The sequence below is a fragment of the Photinus pyralis genome, unplaced genomic scaffold, assembly GCF_008802855.1.
Source record: "Photinus pyralis isolate 1611_PpyrPB1 unplaced genomic scaffold, Ppyr1.3 Ppyr1.4_LG3a, whole genome shotgun sequence".
In the NCBI taxonomy this organism is placed as follows: Eukaryota; Metazoa; Arthropoda; class Insecta; order Coleoptera; family Lampyridae; genus Photinus; species Photinus pyralis.
The window spans coordinates 4,075,022-4,096,414 of record NW_022170509.1 but is presented as its reverse complement, the minus strand read 5'-3'; the positions used below and the strand labels follow the sequence as shown (position 1 = coordinate 4,096,414).

The following is a 21,393-nucleotide window of genomic DNA, read 5'->3' as shown; positions in this document are numbered from 1 at the left end:
CTTTGAAAAAATCATAATTTGATATACTTAACTTAGCTGGTCATCTGTAATATTTGCGAATCTGAATCCGAATCCCAGGCTGACTTTAGCGATATCAACAAAAATTCATACTTCTGGAACACATGATGTTGTTGAACTGAAAGTAGGATAAGAATCCATGATGATATCATAAAGAGTTAAGTTTCCTTGTCCCATTTTTAAAATGAATTAATTAGGTTTCAAAAATTTGGTTCCAGCTTTTACTTTTGATTTCGATCAAAAGTTCTTTAGCGTTTCTAACTTCACCTTTGTTAAATACAGAAACTTCAGAGAAATCATTGATTCTTCGTATAGGTACATTTTCAATGGTGAAAAGATCCGGTGGACAAAAAATGGTGTTATAAAAAGCAACACGTCACACATTCAGACAAATTTTCGTTTTTTCGGGATTACATGAGTAGGAAAGGTTCTATTTGTGTAAGGGACGTATTTACTGCTAATGGGGTTCGAGGTTTCTCTAAAAATTGTGCAATTGAGGAAAATTAATTTAGCAGGTTTTTGAAGAAAATTCTCGTAGATGTATGATGTGTTGCTTACATATTATGTCCATACAAGTCTTATAAAAAACAAATAATTGTAATGAGATTAGAATTAAGAGAAATTCATTTTTGTTGTGTACCAAATTCGACAAACGAAGATGATTATTATTTAGTCGTGAACATGTATTTCTAAATTAATTAATTAATGTAAGGGGGATGTACCTATGCAGGGTATTAGCCTGTTAGCTAAACAACGAATAAGATTTCGCCGACCTTGTTAACATTTCTGGAAACATAACAACAACGAAATTTTAAAAATACATGTTTTTTAATGGATCTTCTTTCATTGAAATATGATTCAGGAGGAATTAGCGAAATTTGTAAATATGATCAGATTTGAAGGACTCAAGCAGGATAATGTTGATAATACTGAAAGTAGGATGAGAAGCTATCAGGATGATGATGATATCATAAAGAGTTATTTTTCCTGGTCTCACTTTTAAAATGGATTAATTAGATTTGAAAAATTTGGTTCAAAGTTTAACGTTAGCAATTACTGACTAACTGCGATGCTCGCTTTTCTTAAATACAAAATACACAAGCTTCAGAGAAATCGTTGATTCTTCAATGGTGAAATGAACCAGCATGAGACGAAATCTGGTGTTTTGAAAGACATTCAGACAAATTTTCGTTAGATTAGGTAAAGATCATACTACGATCTTTGGATTAGGTACATAAGTAGGGCAAATTCTATTTGTCTAAGGGACGTATTTTATTTCTAGCACGGTCTCTAAAAATTGATTTGCAGGTTTTCGAAAAAGTATGATGTGTTGCGTACCTACAAGTTCATAGCAGTCTTAAATCCCTCAAAAAAATAATTCGAGCTTTCATTGCGTTGTAAATTAAGTGTACATAGGGCCATCTATCTTTAACCGTGTCAGCATTACAATTTCCTGTATCAAACTTTTGCATTGACTAGGTTTCTCGAGGCGGTATCTCTGAAGTATACTAGTTTAAAAATGAAGCAGTTAGTAAATTCGGCAATAGATGGCCACAGTAGGGCTTTACTCATGCTTAAGTAAAATTTGAAATTTTCATAAAAATTAGGTGTAACTAAATCGTAAATTTGATTTTTAATATTCTAATAGGACAATCTTCTAAAGGCAATGTGAAGGCAGCTATTAACGTTTGGAGAGATTTTCATTTGAAAAAAACTGTCACAGGTGCTCGTGAAGGGTCCTAATGATAAGCACTTACTAATTTCGAACCAGCTGCAACGAAGTCGCTTTTAAGTGGAAAGTTTCTAAATAAACACTTTTCTCATCTCAATTATCGTAAAATATTCCACAGAATATTTTAATTAATTTCATTCACGAGCTCACCATACCTTTCCTCGTCCATTTATTAATTGTTACGAGAGGGGCGCATCGGATCTATTACCTTTCAAATACCTAATCACTACGTTCATGTTAATTCAATTATTGCAAATTCAGAGGCAAGGTAACCCTCCAGAAAGAAGTCCCCATTGAAATGAAAGGAATTGAAGCTGTCTCTTCTACTTTCCGCGCTCTAATGTAGTTTTAAAATCCCAAAGGGACTTTTATATAAAAATACACACTTTTTCAATTCAAGCTAAGTACCTATCACTGCTTTCTGACGTTGACAGGTGACAATTCTTCAAACGATAAAGGACCTCCGATGAATGGTGGAATGTCCTTATTATCATACATTGATGTACCTATTTCGCGTTGAAGATCGTCACAGGTCATCACAGAGAGGATGAAAGCTTTGATTCTTAGGTACGTTAGGCGGAATAATGTTAAAAGGGCGAAGAATGCAAATTTATTATAGCAGTGGGATAAACAGCAGGAATAATTTCACAGCTCACTGCATAGATGAAGCATCGCTCTGCTTCCTTTAGTTCGCCAGTGCTTGTTTTACTACTTGTCCTTTCATTATATACACTTGCTCAAGCGATTAACTTCTTTAATTTTACGGCGATGGCTAAACACTGATATTGACTTTTACGCGCTACCTATATAGGTATAGGTTCACAAGATCTATTGCAAACCAAAAGGGTCAGCTCCACGAAAGCTTGTTTAAGTATAAAACAGAAAATAAATCTGAAATTATTAGACAGTAAATGACGCAATCTTTCCGAGTTTTTTATAAGTTGGGTCTTTAATATTAATTGACCTTTAATTGACATCAATAACCGAGCTCAACAAGCACATTTCTATAATGAGTATATGCACAATGCTATGATAAACTCGGCGCCAACATAAATATTTATTTGTATACGTGAAGTCATTTGACTTCTGTATCTTCAGGTTACATCTACGATAGAATCGAAACATGTAAAACTTTAAAAAGCTTGCACCATTTATTAATTAGTTGATTTGATCACGAACGAGATCGATTTGCAATTAAACTAAACCATTATATTTAAACGAGCTTGTGTGGTTAAGTAATGATAAGGGCGAAGCTTTTACTGTTGTTTGAAGTTAAAAGTTCAGAATTACTGCATGGGTTTCTAAATACTCATTAATTATTAAAATTTTAAAAGCAATTCGGTAAAGGTCGTAATATGATCAAAAATGGTTCCTGCATTGTTAATAATTTATGAAGAATAGGGTTTAGAACGGACCTTCATTTCTTTAATTATTCAATAAATACTTAAGCCGTCAATTACTTGTTAATGAATATGTCGTCAAAAACAAAGGCGACATTGCTTGTTCTTTCCATATTAAATATTCTTTTTAGATATTAATGAAACCTATTAATTCCCTTTTAGTCTATTCCACAATGAAAGGGCAAGTTTCAAGGTTAATGAATGTATAAGAACTCTATTAATTTGCATTTTACTGGCACTACGTACTTACCTATATAAACTTTTTCGACTTTAATTCTTATACCTTACGCGTAACTATATATAAGACTATAATTGATTCTTCAGTTTTAGGAATTGCAACTATGATTCTACTTACATATAGGCACTACAAATTATGTTCAGGGATTAGGTAGTCAAAAGGAGGTTTCAGATTGTAGTAAGTATGTCAATTTTAAGTCAGAAAATACCTAATGTACCTTATACTTACTATAGACATGACTAAAGTTCTGCGGACGTCCTCAATTTTAACTATAAGATATACCTATACCTAGATTAAAACATTAATTGAAGATTTTTAGAACCTATTCATTTAATCCTTTATAATCAGCTTTGCCGACTCTTTAAAAATGTATACTTAAGGTAAAAATTTCCTCCATCTTATATAAGCGTCACGGCAACCTAAGTATAATACGAACTTTGTAATTTTGTAAGAAATGACTTTCCTCCACTTTAACATCACTGCTTTGTGTAAATAAGTACATAGGTAAGTTAGTGATCAAAAATTGAAGGAAAAATATAGAACCTGTGGTAAAGATTTCGTTCTTTGATTGTTAGTAGTTCATAATTTGATCTTATTATAATATAATTTCTTATAGTTTTCTATTTTCTTAAACTTCCTGACAATTTCCATTTTTCCCTGTTTCCCTGACAGAAAGCTAAAATTCCGGATATGTCAGGAAAATACCTATGTTATCTGATAACCCTACTCATGTACGTATATATATATATAGGTATATGATACACACGTCCTGGCAATTTAACTTCAGTAGATAAGTGAAAACTTGTATGTGTAATTAACTAAATTATTCAAAAAATTAAATAATGTACCAGTATTTCTACTTGTAGGTATCCGATATATTTGAAACATTTTTGTTTTCATTTGAAAAGACGGCCACTGTTACTTTGAAGCCTCGGAGACCCCACCAGTTATCATGCATAAAAAATTTTACTATCTAGGTAGGTACATGTACATACCATACAAACAAAACGGAAAAGTAATATCCAAGTAATGGATGCGGATGGGTCGTTCGAAAATGACTACTTTTAGATAAATCTAAAGTGAGGTTTTTGTACAAAAGTCTCCCTCAAAATATTCATCATTTCATCTGTACCTTCATCGGAAGCTCGAAGCTCAACAATTGTGTCTGGCTAATTTTGGATAAATTTATATCAGCTGCCTTCATCCGCGGAAACTAAGGAACTAATTAAAAGGTAGGTACGCTTAATACAAATGACATATTTCACGAGAGCTATCCCCTCATCGGGAACAGTACGCAAACAATCTTTTATTTACGGAATAAAATTAGCGTCGTCTTAATTTTCACATCAGATATCGGAATATCAATAAAATTAGGAAAAGCGAGAGAAAAACGATTTGTAAACCGAAAAAATTAAAGCATTAAAACCGAGTTTCTTAATTATTGAAATTTAGAACTTTTGTGTAGAGACGAATTTGATAATCACTCTAATCAATCTCTTACTAAAGGTAGGGATGTTGTCACATCGGTAAAGCGTGGGCGTATCTATTGACAGTTTTCCCGTGGCCAATCGTAGCAGGTCACTAGGTTGTCATGGAAACCACCTTCTAAGGATTCCACTAAAGTTTCTTTCGATTTCAGATTAAATTACCTCTTTCAACTCATATATCCGGGACATAAAGGAACTGCTGAAATTTTACGAAATGCGTTCCCATAATAGCATTTTCTTCGCATTTGTTGAATTTAAGATGTTAATAGTACAAAATGAACAAGCTATTAAAACAATTCACCCCCTTATTACTGCGAGTGATTTTTCCAAGTTTACTATCTTTAATTGTAATTTGACGTTGCTATCGAAAAAAAGTCACATAACTATATATAAAATGTTCTACAAAAAGATATGCTTTGAAATGTAAACAGCACAAAGATGAAAACTGTCAGTCACTCTGTGCAGTCTTTGTTTAGAGGGCAGGGGTTACTCTGATAAAAATTTCATTTCCTTTTTTAAACAGGTGCTTTATTCCATAACCAAGAGATTTTTAAAGAAAACATTTCAGAGGTTTAACATTCATAAAGTTTTCAATTTTAACTCTATTACTTTTTACTTAATTCGAAAAATATATTGCAATCAGAAAAATAAAGGTCTTGACCTTTGCGTGTTTTATCTTGAAGTACGCCATTGACTATTTATTAATACCATTTAATATACTTTATAACTTGAATTTTATATACAGATAACCTTTCATATCCAATACCGTAATCACTGAACTATTTTTTTATTTATCTGTAATACGTTGTAGGGTGTACATAAGCTACCAAAATTAGATATTTTGGGTGCCAACTCATCAACTGCTCTGTTTTATAGTCATTAAAATTGCTCTATATCGTGTTCAGGATTCTATTTAAACCTAGTAAGGCAGACTGCATCTCAAACATTTCTTTATATAGGGGTCAAGGGACCTGCACTGATTTACAATGATTGCGGTAATTAGAAATTACATACCTATTACAAATTACATACCCACAGTATACCGTTACTGCATCCGCACTACTTTCAGATTTAACCCTACAAAATAGGCACTTGTGCCTGATGGTAACTGATGGTAAATGCAGCACCTTCAGATTTAAAGCTACAAAAGGTAAGTCGTAAGAGAAATTTGTAACATTGAGTTTGCTACTCAGTTAGATATCAATTTTTTTTTACATCTTGATCTGCAAGTTCTCTTATAATACAAAAAGGGGACGAACGTACTTACCTACATGTTGTTCAAGTTCCACTGAAGATGTACCTGTCATATATATCCATATCTATAATCCTTATTGGGATAAGGAAACCCGATTTTTGATTTAAAACGAAGTCGGGTGAAGAATGCGGTCATACAAAGAAGGAGGACTTCATTTTCCTATTTTATTTTAAGACTTGTTGATGGATTTCTCTCAACTTCGTTAACGTGGAGATAGTTACTGCATTGGAGCATTGCTGCCAGTGCCTCGTATTGATTTTAGTAGACGAATCTTCAAGGAGACCAATGAACAAGCCGTAAATGCAACTTTGCTCACCTATACCATTCCATATGGCAATATCGTATCAATAAACTCATGTTAATAAAAACCTTCTCGTCACAAGTATAAGAATAATTGTTGTAGTTATGGCATCTTCGCCTGTTCGTGTAATTAACTTTGTAAAAAAAAAGTTGACTTCGAGTACCTATAGGGACCGTCTGTAGCTCTTGGGATAGCCGCTTTTGCAGAACTAAATAAATCAGGTGAACCTATTTGCTTTTCCTACTAATGCGATGTGTTCAATAAGCATGAAAATTTGGGCATATAGTTAATTAGTAGAACCCAAGAAAACGTTCTGTATCTGCAGTTCACCCTCACGTATATATTCGTTTGCGATTATGCGAGGAATATTATCGTTAATATTTCGGTTACTCGCAAAATTGGATATTTTTTAAAGTAAATGTGCTACTTGAGGAGCATTCGTCTCAATTACGGACGGACGTGAGGTGCTCATATTTTTTTAAAATAAATTTAAAATTATTAGATATTCTTAAAGAGTACATTTTTTTGGATTCAGCAGCCATAAAAAACAATCAAATTTAAGGGCAAAATCAAAATTAATGAAAATAGTTTAATTAATTTCATAATTATACTAGTTTGATCTTGTTTTTTATGTTACCATATTTAAAAAAGTCCATTTTTTAATAACATTAAAAAAAGTCACCATCTTAGTTGTGTATACTCCTCGGTAGACGTACGCCACTATACTTCATTTTTGAGCATTTAGATTTACTTAAATTTTTTTAATTGATCTTTGACACAATAAATTGCTTTCAATAACTAACAAAATAATGTTTTTTTCAACGCAAACTATAATGAAATTATTAAATTAATTAACACAACCGTTTTCCTTAAATTTGAGCTTTTCTTTTTAATTTGATTCTTAAGTTGTAGGTAATTTCTGATATAAAACACATTCATTATTAATTGTGGACTGTAATCTGTATAGCTACATGCTCTTTGCTATAAACCCATTACTCTACTCTCCTAAAACGTGCGCTAACCCCCGCTCTTGCTATACATGGCGGTTGTTTTTGGATTTGAATGCATAAAAGTAACAACCTAACATTAAAAAAAATTAAGCCCCCTCTGACCATGCAGAAGTATTGACCACGCAATTAAAGTACGTAGATTGGTAGCAAGCTTTTTATAGTTTTAAATACCATAAAAAGCTTAAAAAAATGCAGTGTTAAAGTCAACATTTTCGTCCTGTATTGAGAAACAAGGAACAATTTAGATGCATCGATCAACATAATTACAAAAACATTGTTTGAAGATTTCAGTAGATAATACGTATCGACAGACTCAGATACTCTACTTGTTCCCGCAAATCTTTTAATGATTAGATAGTGTTGCAAACATCTCAGATTTTAAATAAGTCCACAGGAAAAGTCAGAATTTGAGATATTATAAATTAAAGTTGCTCCGTCGTAGGGGTTAATAAATAACCCATCGTGGAAATTTGCGAAGCGTCAAGTTCGGTCGGCGGAATTTGGAAAAAAGATTTCTTTTCGTCTACGTGACGGGACACCCCCCCCCCTCCGACTGCATTCGGTACCTCAGTTACTTTCCATTGTAGGTAATATAGTTCGAACCATATGTTGTATGTACCTATTAGAACACGGCAAAGCGGTAAAGAGATAAACCAAACAGTGATTCATCATCGGATGATATGTATGTGTCATAAAATGTACATTCATTAAAACACATGCAATTATACTCCCCAATCCAAGGAAAGGCGACTAATAAAATAAACCCAACGAAGTTCTTGAAAAAGTAGACAGACATAGGTACAGAAATTCAGTAACCTCTTCCCTTACCAGAGTTACAAATATCGTGAATTATAAGGACCTTTGCCTGTCTTCTAACAAAAAAACGCATATGCGTGTCAAAACGATATTCAATTTTCTTTGCAGTACCAATTTAATGCACTTCCAAAGTATGTAAGGGTAATATTGGTATTATGAACAAACAGCCTTGCAATTTCAAAATTAACGCGATTACAAAGCAAAATTTAATGAAAACTACATGCTAAACTCTACCTTTTTCTGTAAGGCAGCATCTTCCATTCACCACCATAATCCAAAATCCACCCCGACAAAATATCACAACCGTTATTATATACGCACACAAATCCTGCCGCGAAATAACTGCCATAATAGACAAATGGAATTCAAGATTACTCGGCGTTATCAGTTACCTACAATTAAACGAGTTTTTCGATTTACAGGTATCGGTTCTATGCCGTATGGTTTAATAACCTTATCTCATTTTAATTTTTCTCAGCAGCGTTTCAAATTCTTTTGCACGTAGAGAATGAAATATTTCACCCTATACATGCAAATTTTGCTATAGGCATTTAATATAAAAAATTATAAACTTATGAAGTCATTGACGGGCGATACAAGTCCAAAAACCATGATACGTGCGATACTTCTTTCGTTCGCTACGGCAAAAATGCAAAAGGTAGTCTCATGGGCTCCACCAACGCGTGATGCAAGGGCAAGCAATTTCAACGGGTTTATTTTTATGAAAGTACAAGGCTGAATAAATAGCTAAATCCTCAGGAAGAAATCAATTCCTGTTTCATACATCTACTGCTCTTTTCCCAAAAATAAGGTAATCCCTCGGGTAATCCTAGAATGGTGAGCTTTGGTGTAGTGGTATAGTGCAAATGGTGATTAAGTCGTCAGTTGCGAACACTCATTAGGCTTAATACCTTTTAGAAAAACGTGTCAAATTTCATATTGCGCATTGTACAGGATATCCACCTAAAACTCACGCCCTAGTAAATCAGTTTTTTTTAAATACGTCCAATGTGTACCTATCGATCATTTTTATTCATTTGGCCTTCTGTCGCATGATAGGTCTTCTTTCGTTTAATAAAATAGGATTTTGAAACTGAGTTTATCACCTGGCTAATTAGAAATACATGTTTAATTGAAATAACACCTCCCCACTTTAATCTAGGAATGCCTAAGTAAGGACCAAGTGGAGTAAAGTTTGATTCCCTTTTGAGGCGGTTTAGGTTTACTAAGGGCTGGAAAGTTGTTGGGACCTTATAGAGTCATCTCTTGCCCCTTAATGTAAAATTGGTAATACCCGTTTTGCATTTCACTGCAACGTAGGTACTTATTAACTTTTACCATTAATCTCTATTTGAGACAATTTATAATCAATGATGATGGATAGTCATCGTTTGCAACTTGGAAAAGCGATAAATCTCTGTTAAATAAGTTATAACAGAAATTAAGACTCTTACTACAGGTATTTGTGTATATACCTATACGAGTACGTAAATTGTGTTTCAAAGACTATATAAGGTTAGGTCAAATTGCTTGATGCCTAAGTTATGAATGCAATTTGTCACCCATTTTTTGTGTCATTAATTCAATAGCAGTAATTTAAACCTGTACACAACGGCATGACCAAAATGTTGACTTGATCTTATTACCAACGAAGGAAATGGTTTAATTATGCAAACTAAAGTATTCTTATAGTATGTAGCCGGATAAACAAAGAAATTCGGGATAGGTATTATAAAAACAAGGGACTTACTGTCGTCAATTCTTCATTTGTGTATTAATTGTTGCACCACCACAATCACAAATAAACGAGTTAACTTTCGCGATCGATATAAGACTGACTAATTTTCGCATTTTGAAAATACGCTGGCCTTATGCTTATCTCGTCCTCCGCTCACGTTCTGCATCGTTTAACAATAAGTCACCTAAATGCAATTAAAATACATGTAACTTGAAATATGTATTTGGAGGCTTTGGGAGAATTGTTCGATTCTCCTCAGATCTGATGTAATGTAATATCGTTTCTAATTATATTAAAGTAATTTTGAAAAAACGTGGTATTAGAGAACATGCACCCCATACAGGATTTGTGACTAGATAAAGTAAAAAACAAGCATATGGTGTAAGAACAGCACAATTTACGGAAGTGTAAGTGCTTGGTGTACAAATTTTGTAAAACTGCTTGACTGATCCGTACAATTTCCTTTTCCGACACGTACCAAACTGTGGCTCGCCCAGTTACTGGCAGTTTGTATGTATTTGAAATAAGTTGATGGGAATGTTTGTCATAAATAAACGCGGGTGTACGTGGTTCCAAAACTGCATGAAATTCGTTTATGGAGATCGATCTACTGATGCGTTCTTATGGTGTCCTCCCATCTAAAACAATAAGCTTACGGCTGTATCGCTACTAGATATATTGTTCTAATTTTAACGCTATTTGGTTCGTTATCGTTAGAGGATTGCACCAAGCAAGGAATTTTTTTGTCTGCGTTTATTATTAAAAAACAGGATTTTACGTTTTACAGTTTACCAGGACAGTTAACGCAGATCCAACTTTTTTACTTATGGACTAATTTTTTAAAGAGAAGCTGCATAATAAAAAAATTGAAATGTGTCAAAAAAAGTAGTTTGCGCATGGACAGCACAAGTTTCTTATTTGTGGACTATTTTTTTCCAAAATTTTAACTGAAGAGCCTTTTTATAGAAGTGAATTGAAATCACGTGTGAAAAAATACATTCTACATGCGCAGATAAAACTTTTTTATTTGTGGACCACTTTTTCTAATATTTTAATTGAAAATGAATTGGAACCATGTGCCAAAAAATGGAGTGTGTATGTGCGCAAAGCCATCCTTTTTAGTTGCAGACGGATTTTTCCAAAATCTTAACAGAAGAGCCTTTCAAATAACGATTGGTCATCAAAATCCCTGAAACGAATTTGTCTAGGGGGTGACTAATTTTTTCGGAAAAGAGGCTATTGTGGAAATGCGCTTTACGATTACTTTTGCAACTTTATTTTTGCGTTGTACGTTTAGGGGTGTGCTCTTTAGGTGAACTTTTAAAGGCGGCAAACAAAAGGCTTAGTTTTTTGAAAGTGCAGTTTTAGTTAGTCAGCGAAAATGCAGGATTTCGATTTTGTTTTCAAAAATAAGACAGTCAAATAAATATGTGGTACGGCCGTCGATTTTTCTAGTATATTAAGCTAAACTGGCCCTTCAAAAGAGTAGAGTTTTTTTTCTTTTTTCCCCCCCTCAGATAAATCAAAGGGAAGTCTTCATTTGTCGCATAGCCAGCATTCCTTTTTTCACCTGCATAGTATGTGCAACTCGCGCTTGTACTGGAAATGATCAGGTCCGAAATAATAGGATAGCTACAAGTTTTAATATTTGATTTATTGCTTTAACCCAATACATGAAAACTATGTCAATGGCAAAAAATACAAGTAAAATACATACTTGTCTTTACATCACGAGATTCTACTAAACAAAAAAACATACGTAATTGTACTAAAACAGCAAAATTCTTTAAACTGAAAAATTAAAAAAATATATACCAATTTTATCCTGTCAAACGGTATGCAGGCTAATTTTTAGTGATAATGATAACTATATGTAAAGAAAGGGTTGCTTCGCTATTGTATTTTGCTGAATCAGTTCCACGTCGAATTAAATATAAAAAGTTTGTATTGTAAAACTTAACAATAGTTAATAATAACAAATAATAACAACCACTTGAACTACTAAATCTTGGACAGAAATAACTTTAAACATTGATAAGTATAAACAACTAAACAACTATCCTCTATTCTATAGTAAATAAAGAAATTTGATGTGTGCTAGATTACAAATCTAGGTGGTACACGAAAAATTTTACAAAAATCAAGGGTTACGCTACCATTATTTTTACAATATTATGTTTTGGCTACCTTATCTAAAATTTTCGTTTAACACCGCATTTTTACCGTTATATAAAAAGGAACACGTTTACTCTAATCACGCTGATATCCTGAACTTTGCTAATAAAACAATGTACAATTTTTATGTAGTTTTCTTTTGATGATATGTTATTTCCGTTATTATACCCCGAGTATGATGCTATCAAACGTTTCTAAAATAGATATGAATTTGCACTTTTGCACTAACAAGAAACACCATTGAGCCAAAAATTTTCATTCAAAATAGCTTCTATCCTACACACCCACACATATACAATTTTTAATTAAAAAATATATAAAGAAAGTGTCTCTCTTAATGCAAAATGCGTCCGAGTTTTTACACGACGTTTTGATTTACCGTGCGTTTATAACAAAGTAAAAATGTTTTATGCACTGCTTTTTGTTAACAATTTTCAAATCAATTCCAACATAAAAAAGTGAAGTAGTTCAAGTTAATATTCTTAGACCTTAATTACCTACTATACAAATGTACATACATTTACATGTACACACCCCTAAGATATGTACGTATTAGTTTTTGACTAGGATTTCTAGTATAATTTGAAGTATCACATGTACGGCCAGGAGAAGGAACTTCCCGACAGAAGCATATCCCGAATTAGAGTTTCTATAGGAGTTTTACCCACCAGTCTTACAAAAAACAGCTGTTCAATAACTGCCGAACTGACAGTCCGTAAACTGGGCAAACGTAGCAGTAATTTACCAAATCTAGTTGGCTGATTTGGATATTGCGTTCTACAGTACTCTTCTAGGGCACACTGAGATTTCTCCTGAAGAGATTCGATGTGAGACACGTCACTTAAGCCGCATGCATCTGTAACAAAAAAACCAGTTATAGCTATACAATTCGACATATTTCAATTATTTATTGAAGGATACAATCTACGAGTACTAAAAGCTGAATGTTAATCAGAAACTTTTGGTGCAATTTAATTTATATCAGTGTTCTTATAAAAGAGTTGAAGTTCTTTATGATCCCTTGCCGACAATATAAAGTTTGATGCAGATGCTTTATATTAGGAAGTTTTAATTAGTGGTATTGCCATTAAAACCTGCTGAATCCGAATTTACATAACGAACAATGTTTTATTAATTCAAAATTATGGGATTTTCGTCGCCAACAGTTGCTCTTTAGAGCTGTTTAAGAAAATATGTATGGAAGTTGAGTGTAATATAGAATTGTCATAACTTTCTTATATCTTACACACCGCGCTTACTGTGCGATTGCTACCCTCAACTACAACTATCACTAAACCAGTTTAAAAGGCCAAACAACCGCCCTAAAGCACAATTATTATTCGGTGGGGTGCGCAAACTTGTCAAGTTTCTCACGTTTTCTTTGATTGAAACTAATCGCCAGGTTTTCGAAACCTTCATTAATAAGCGACCTTTCTGATTTAATTAGATGTAATTTACTGGAGAAGTACTGCCAATATTAATTTAGCGTAAAAAAGGGAGAAAAATGATAATGATGAATGAAGTTTCTTCTTCAAGATAAATTGGTTCATCACTATACCAGTAGGAGGTCAACGACATATAATCATATAGAATAACAAAAATGAAACTTCATTAAGGACCGAGCCAGAATCTCATCAACACATTTTATGCATCTCAAATTTATTCTTGATAGCTCTGCATTTTTAATTTTTAGCTTGTCGGATACTTAGTATGAGGTACTTAATTTCAATTACCGTAATTAATCTGTTTTGAAAAATGTGGCCACGTTAGGGCTTCTCTAACGAAGTGACACTTGGAACTAAAGTTGATTAAACATTGTTTGTTTAATTAAAAAAATTACGTACTACGTAATGAATGAATGTAAGAGTGAAGTCGCTTCCTTATCTGGGTAAATCATGTGGTTTTTCAGAGAGTGAACCTATTAATAATCATAATTCTGTACAATTCAAAACAGAACGTAATGTCCACGGTAAGATTTTAATCTCCGCGCGCTTACGGCCATTCATAAAAATCCTACGTAGCCTAGGATATCTCCATAAACATGCGAATATCTCATCATATTTAGATGCAATTATTTTAAAAAAATGCACAAGAAAAACTTACAGTTGCGATTATAAGGCGTTATACGTCAACACAAGAGACGTTCGTTACACTACAGCGAAATTAACGGGGAGGGCCCGCAGAGATTAATTTAAAAAAAACCTTTATTGATGAAAATTACAAACATTCTTTTTCGCGGAGACTAATTCTTAATAATCGGGTAAAATTAACAACATTTAAAAATGTGACGTAATTAAAATTATAACTGATGGTTGTAAGTATTTATTAACGTGTAAATGTACTTAAGGACATTTTTTCTTCATAAATCTTAGTTTCATTACGAGTATTTGATTTCAATCGGAATTCTCACAGCATAGCAGCCGCTGCAGCAGGGGTTGGGTAATGAACTTTGGGGGGTCCTGAGTTAGCACTGGATACTTAGGGTACTACCTGATTAGCCAATGTTAGCCCTAGTATTTCAAACAATGTTTCATATGAGGAACTCAAAAAAACTTAAAACTTCTGTCTGGCATACCGCTCATTGGTGCAGGTGTAAACGACCCAAATTACCGGCTCGTGTATACCTTTCCCAGACAGGTATATAGCGCTGATGGATCGTTTTGCGAGTTCTTCATGAAGGCGAAGGGGCAAAAGGGCGCTATAAGCATAGCTAAAAGCTATTCAGATAACGCGGCGGATATCTTAGATTTCGTCGTCCCATCGAACAAGATTAAATCACGCTTAAAAGCTTAGCAGTCAATTAATTCTGAACTTGATTTACAAATTTCTGATTACTCTCAGGAGTATACTTCTGATACCCCAATCATAGCTGAATCGATTACGGATGCATAATCAAATGATATTCCAAACGTAGCGAAATCGGTTGCGGATGCAGCTTGCAATGATGCATTAATAATGAATTCATACAAAAATTACCTTAATCTTCTGGACCTGTCAATCCGCATTAGCAAAAAAGAATAGAAATTGAGAAATTTATAATTGAACGTAACCTGGACTTGGACATAGTGTTGCTACAGAAGACGTGGTGTACACCAAATTAAGTCGTCAAATTTAACCATTATCTCGTAAAGCAGAAGTGGGAACGACAATGGATTAATTCTCATCGGTTATACATATTACGCAGTATGTAAAAATTCAACTCGATTTAATAACAAGACATTGGGCCCGAGATTTTTCTGTGGGTGTCAGTATTTCTCTACCATCGCCAGACTCAAATTCGGTCATGGTATTTATCCTACCCATTTCTATACAATGGGCACCATATAGAACGGTGCGGGAGTGAGATGGCGGATCTAACCCATTTTTTCGTTGGATGCCGACCAAATCAAAGGCACATGGACATACTGATGAGAAAACTAATGAAAAGGGGCTCCAACTGCCCACCAACATCGTTAGACTCTGGCTACCAATGATAGAAATATCTTGGATATGGTGTTTAAGACAAACAGAGATTCAGATTTAATTCCTAAACTTAATTGTTTTGGTCCCTTTGATTATATCACCTTAAGTACAGTGGTCTAGTGCTTGATCCTGTTAGGCCCTTATTTAAAAAAAATTATTTAGCATGTTGTAGTGAAAACGCGCCGCTCCACAGTTAGGGGTAGCGTACATGCATGTTCAAGACTAACTACAATCCGTTATTTTAAATGAAAGATTGATATGTCTCATATGTTTGTTTTTGAATTACGTTTAGCATTGACGCCCCATCACAAAATAAATTCAAGAGCAAAGCGGTCGTTTTTAGGATTGACATAAATATTCGGGATAACTGAAAAATGTATACAATTAAAGAAACCTTAACCCAACTCTTTGAGAAACACAGTTGCACAGCCCGCAACATGTTGTGATCTTATTATTAAATTGACAATATTGTCTGTTCTCCATCACTTGTATTTAATGTCTACATTGACGACTATTAAGAGAGTCTGCCTTGCAAAATAAAAGGCCCATAAATAGACCTGCTGCTGCAATAGTGTAGCTATCTCTAAAGTTGGTATATTCATGGTGCATTTCATTTCATTCGAGAAGATTCCCAGAACAATAGAGATTTTTCATTTTTGCAAAAGTAATTAAATATACGACAGGTAGTTTCCATTCATCCATGTAAGATGTTGATTGCGCATCGGACGAATCCTTTTATTATTTTAATAGGGTGAAATACAAGAACGACGGTCCTCTATCTAGCTACCATCTCTTGGTTTTCCTTTTCCGATCAATTTCCTCCACCATCATATCATTACTTTTGGCTAAATAACGAACCACGACAAGCAATGGAAAGAAAGGCAAAGCAAAGAGGTCGTAAGTATGAGATAAATAGTATCAACCAAAACTCAGTGGCAGATTCTGCAATGTAGATAAGACGATGGTTCAGTCCTTTTGAAAGAAGTGGAATTATTCGGCAAAGGAGACAAAGTTACTTGCCAGTTATTTCAAACTAACACCTAGACCTTGTGATGCTGGTAGGAACGGGGAGTGCTTCGGAGTTAGCTAATACCACAGAAACCGTCCACACCATCTCGATCAAAACCGGAAAATGATCGATGAAAGCGGCTTATTAAACAATAAATTCCGGTTTCAAATTTTGTTTAACATTGCTATGAGTGTATGTTGCCGAGGTACTAAACCCAACAGCCAAGCAAAGATTAATCACATCCATGTTGTCATCCAATCGCATATTCTACTTATTTCTTGAGTTTTTCAGATTGAAAGTAGCACACAACTCACTTTCATCAAATTTTAGTTACATCTAAAAATAGAATTGGAAGATCAATTATTTAATATTTGACAATAGCGTTTTACACTCTTGTTGAATCCATGGCAATTATGCTGCACAATTAGTAACTCAATTAAGTTCTAGTATGTGAAAAGTGACGTTACATCGCGCATTCTTACTTTGGTCAACGAACAATACGTGAGAGTGAAATGAATGATCTAACATGCAGTGCATCATCTCGTCGCATCACAATTATTGAGTAAGAACAATTAAAGCCAAGTGTTACTTATAGTTGGTCGTGTAATTACTAATCCTGCATACTTTAATTGTTGAAAAACAGCAGCTGTGCGATAAATAACACGAATACTCTCGCAAACTTACGTAATTGTTCATTAACGTTATGGTAAAATTAAAGAAAGCTTAAAATAACCTTAGGTCGAATTCGAATTAACCACGCTATTTGCAGTACCTACATGTATTTTATCAATGTCTCAGTGCATCCAATGAATACATCAAAACATAAATAGTACAAAGTGCATAGTCGTATACAGCTCATCAACGCGTTCCCTGCATTCAATCTAAAGTTTAATGGCATTCTTATACGATCGACAATATAAATAGTAAGACTCGGCGTAATTGCCAAACAAGAAAAAAATCGGCGACTCTCCATCTTAATTGCCCGCAGTTACCCATACAAAGAAGCTTTAAAATACTCTCATCACACATATCTAACCAAATTCTACGTCAGTAACATCCTTAACGTTATTATTTGCATATGCCAAATTTACTAAATGCAAGTCGCATACCTTCGCACGAGACCACGTAACTAATTGAAATGACAGTCTGATGACACTGCAGACATGGTTGGAAAACTTAAATGAACATTTACCACCAAATCAATGACTACTGCAAATATAATAAACATTCCATTTTTTATAGATGCAACTACATTTCTGTAATGGTGTACAATATCAAATCCCACATGGCAACAAAAGAAGATTTAACGTATTGATGTTATTTGCTAGCAACAAAAATTGATTCATGCAAACTTTGACGTTCTCAATCTGAAAGAGGAGAATTGAGGGGGTTTCATTCCAGGATTGAGTATAGGTAAAGCGTGACAGTGTTGTTCGTCAAAGCCACGGTTTTATTACAAAAGAAAGATGAGAAAACTTCACAGGGGACGCGTTTAACACGTCACACGTCTTCCATTTCAATAGTCTACAGAAAATGGAATCAAATAATACTCAAAAAACCTATGGATTATTATAAATTCCTTGTTGAGAATTATGGAAAATAGTAAGTAGAAATTGGATCTAATTGAATTAGTACTGGAAAGTTTGAGACCGCCCAAAAATCAGATCCTTAATTGAGCATTTGCCAATTTGGTATGACAGAAATAGAAGAGTATGCGAAAACAACTCAAATAGAGTGCGAGCTCATTTATGCTTTCCTATGGTCTACGAATGTTCGGCAAATAGAGTTTTCAGTTTTTCTTTATTGTCAGTGATTTAATGGAATTAGTGAGTAGGTACGTATAACTTTTAATTACTTTGCTAATGGAAAACGCTATATCAGAAACGGGGAGTTCGTTCCATACATGTACGGAGCACCATAGGAGAAAAGTACCCTAACGAATGTCCAATTTCAAAGATTAGATGGCGTTTGTGGAGTGTGTATAATTTCAATTTAAATGTGTCATTTTCAATATATCTTTTTGCATATTTCACCCCAAAAAAAAACATAACAACTTAGTACAATTCAGCAGTGTCCGATTATCCAGAAGGTTAAAAACCTGTAATTCCTGGAATATCTCCTAGTGAACGGTGAACATTCCAAGAAAAAGTGAATTGGCACCACTAGGAGGCGCCATTGCTTTTACAGTATATCTTCCGCCACCTTTCATGGTAAACTAGACCCTAAGAACAATTTTTGGTGAAAATTAGGACACCAGTAACTCTAGGCAGCTACTGGAATTTCTGGATGGGACACAATTTTGAAGAATAGCAGAAAAGACTTATAATTCAGCGTTTGATTTGTCTCTTTTCGTGCGAATGCATGCACAAACTGTAACGATGTCGTTTTTCGCGATTTGACTTGTCTAGTTCCAAACAAGACTGAAACTGGGGAGGATGCAAATACAGAAGATTCGGAAACTAAATTACAAAACCCTTAACAATACAAACACGGTATTCAAATACTTCTAGAGAAAAAGACTTCTGGCATTGAATTCCTATCCCAGGCCCATAGGCCCATTTAGAGAGCTTTTCTGATGGGTGGTATTTTGTACCTATATACTTTAATCTCGTAAAGTTATGATTATGAGGATGCTTCAATGGAATCTTTCTATGGTAAACTGGAATTTCAAAATATTCTTGGTGGAGAAACACTTTTAAGCGCAAATGTCGACGTTTTAGATTATTTTCAGCAACTTTTAAAGTTAGCAATTTTTCCGAGATAACGGCTCGACGGATTTTGTTCTAATTTTGGATATGTATATTAGGTACACGGAAACGAAAAATACCGGACCGGATATTTAAAAAAATTGCCGCAGCAGCATCGAACTTTTTTCAAAAATAACTTTAATTAAATTATTTTTCTACCTACAAAAATTGTGGCAGGCTCGATTACAAAAGAAACTGAAATAAAATGTCAAAGTTAAAAAGTGAAATATTTTTTTCGGCAAAACAGTTATACTGGTTGATCGTTAAAAGTTTTTTTAACATCTGAGCTTTTAGCGCCGTGACGTCATACAACTTTTTTTTAACATAGCAACGCAAAATGTTTATTAAACTATAGGAAATATTGATACTAGCAAGTACACTGGAGAAACTACAACAAAATTGGCAGAATCCGCTGGTCTTAGATCGATAGAAAAATGATAATTTCTGAAAGATTAGATATTAAAGAACTGGCAGAAAACATTAATTCATTTATACCGGTATTGTCCTCAATTCAATTGACCTGCATTTCCCCAATTTAATATATAATGTTTTCCTGCCAAAGTTTGATATAATGAACGTTGCAATGTGTTCAATTTTTTTGGAAGTATTTTCCTGTCACCTAAAAATGACTAAAAATTAAACTTAATTGGATGTTGTATTTATGAAGTAAATTGTTATAGAAATGGGGACGCAAGGAAGGTTTCAAACTTCTTATTGATTTGATTCGACTATGAAGAAAATGGGTGATGTTATAACGCGATGAACTACCAGATCCGTATAATGACGATGGGTCCGAAGAGAAGCGTTTGTCACATACCTATACCTGCAAAATGGCTAATACGGATGTGAACATGTCACATACGGATTCTAGGACCTATGATCATTTCCATTCTATTTAAAAAGCGTTTTCATTGTTGGACTTCCTCCCAGTTCCCAGAGGACTTGAATATAATCATTGGTGTGCGCAAAACTATTTACCTTTCGTTCGTGCCCATTTTACTACAGTGCTTTTCGCCAAAAATGAATAGTTACAATCGGGCCACCGTTAAATGTCCCTAGTATTTTAAGTGATATGCAAATGAATAACGTTTGTTTGTTATTAATTAAAGCCCAATTAAAACCTAACTCCACGAAATAAAGTAAAAAGGCATGATAAAGTGTCAGGAATGAAGCTTTCGTTGTAGCTCGAGTTGAAGTTATGAGGATGTGTCTGCCTGAAAGAAGAAGAACGGCTAAAATACTAAAAGGGCAATACAATTTTTCACACTTCCATACAAACATAAAACCTGTTTTTAAACCGGAGCCGACAGATACACTAACATTCTGTATAGTACGCAGTTTAGAAAAATCACTCAAGATACGGTAATTGAGTATTCAAGGGAGTACCTACCTACCAAATGTTTTAGTACCGAATACAAAAATAGAGAAGTGTGTCTTTTAACAACAGGGAGGATATAAATCGCTTTATGCTAACACTCGAAGCCTTTATTGTATGTGAATGTATAGACATTTGACCTTTCAGCGCATGCATGTGACGTAAAACAATTTAAATAACTGCTTATAAGGAAGGTAGTTTGCGCCTTTAAATATCAATATTTGTATACATATATAGAATACGAAAAGAAACACTACTAATATATATTTAAAGATAATGGTAAGTGTAAATAAATTTGGGTCATTAGATCCTTGTAAAAATGTGAAAGTTTCGAGGATTCCTATCAATAATCATATGAAATTGTAAATCAAACATAAATTATGTATTAATGTTATTTCCTTGTTTTGTCCTGTATCTTCATTAACATTTTGTACTCATTTTCTTTAAAAGAGGAACTGTATTTTCGGTGATCGTCTTCCTGTCGTCGTTTGAACTAACAAAGAAGCGACCAAGACTGAATTAATTGCAAAAAACTGCCTTTGTCTAAAATAAACGGTAAGTATTGCCAGCAATTAATCTTTCTGCACCTTAACATTTGCAAGAAGTAAATGTAAAAAATAAACCGAGCAA

At 33.9% G+C, this 21,393-nt stretch overlaps 1 protein-coding gene across 2 annotated transcripts in view; it reads right to left on the bottom strand.

Moving 5' to 3' along the window:
• Positions 1–11,628: 11,628 nt before the first annotated feature.
• The window catches only part of LOC116165337 (steroid receptor seven-up, isoforms B/C), a 67,590-nt gene continuing 57,825 nt past the window's right edge, over positions 11,629–21,393 (bottom strand). For both annotated transcript variants that reach the window (XM_031479683.1, XM_031479684.1), the window contains exon 6: positions 11,629–13,026. In XM_031479683.1, the coding sequence (XP_031335543.1) occupies positions 12,761–13,026 (266 nt within the window). In that variant the 3' untranslated portion in view covers positions 11,629–12,760. The remainder of the gene's footprint in view (positions 13,027–21,393) is intronic.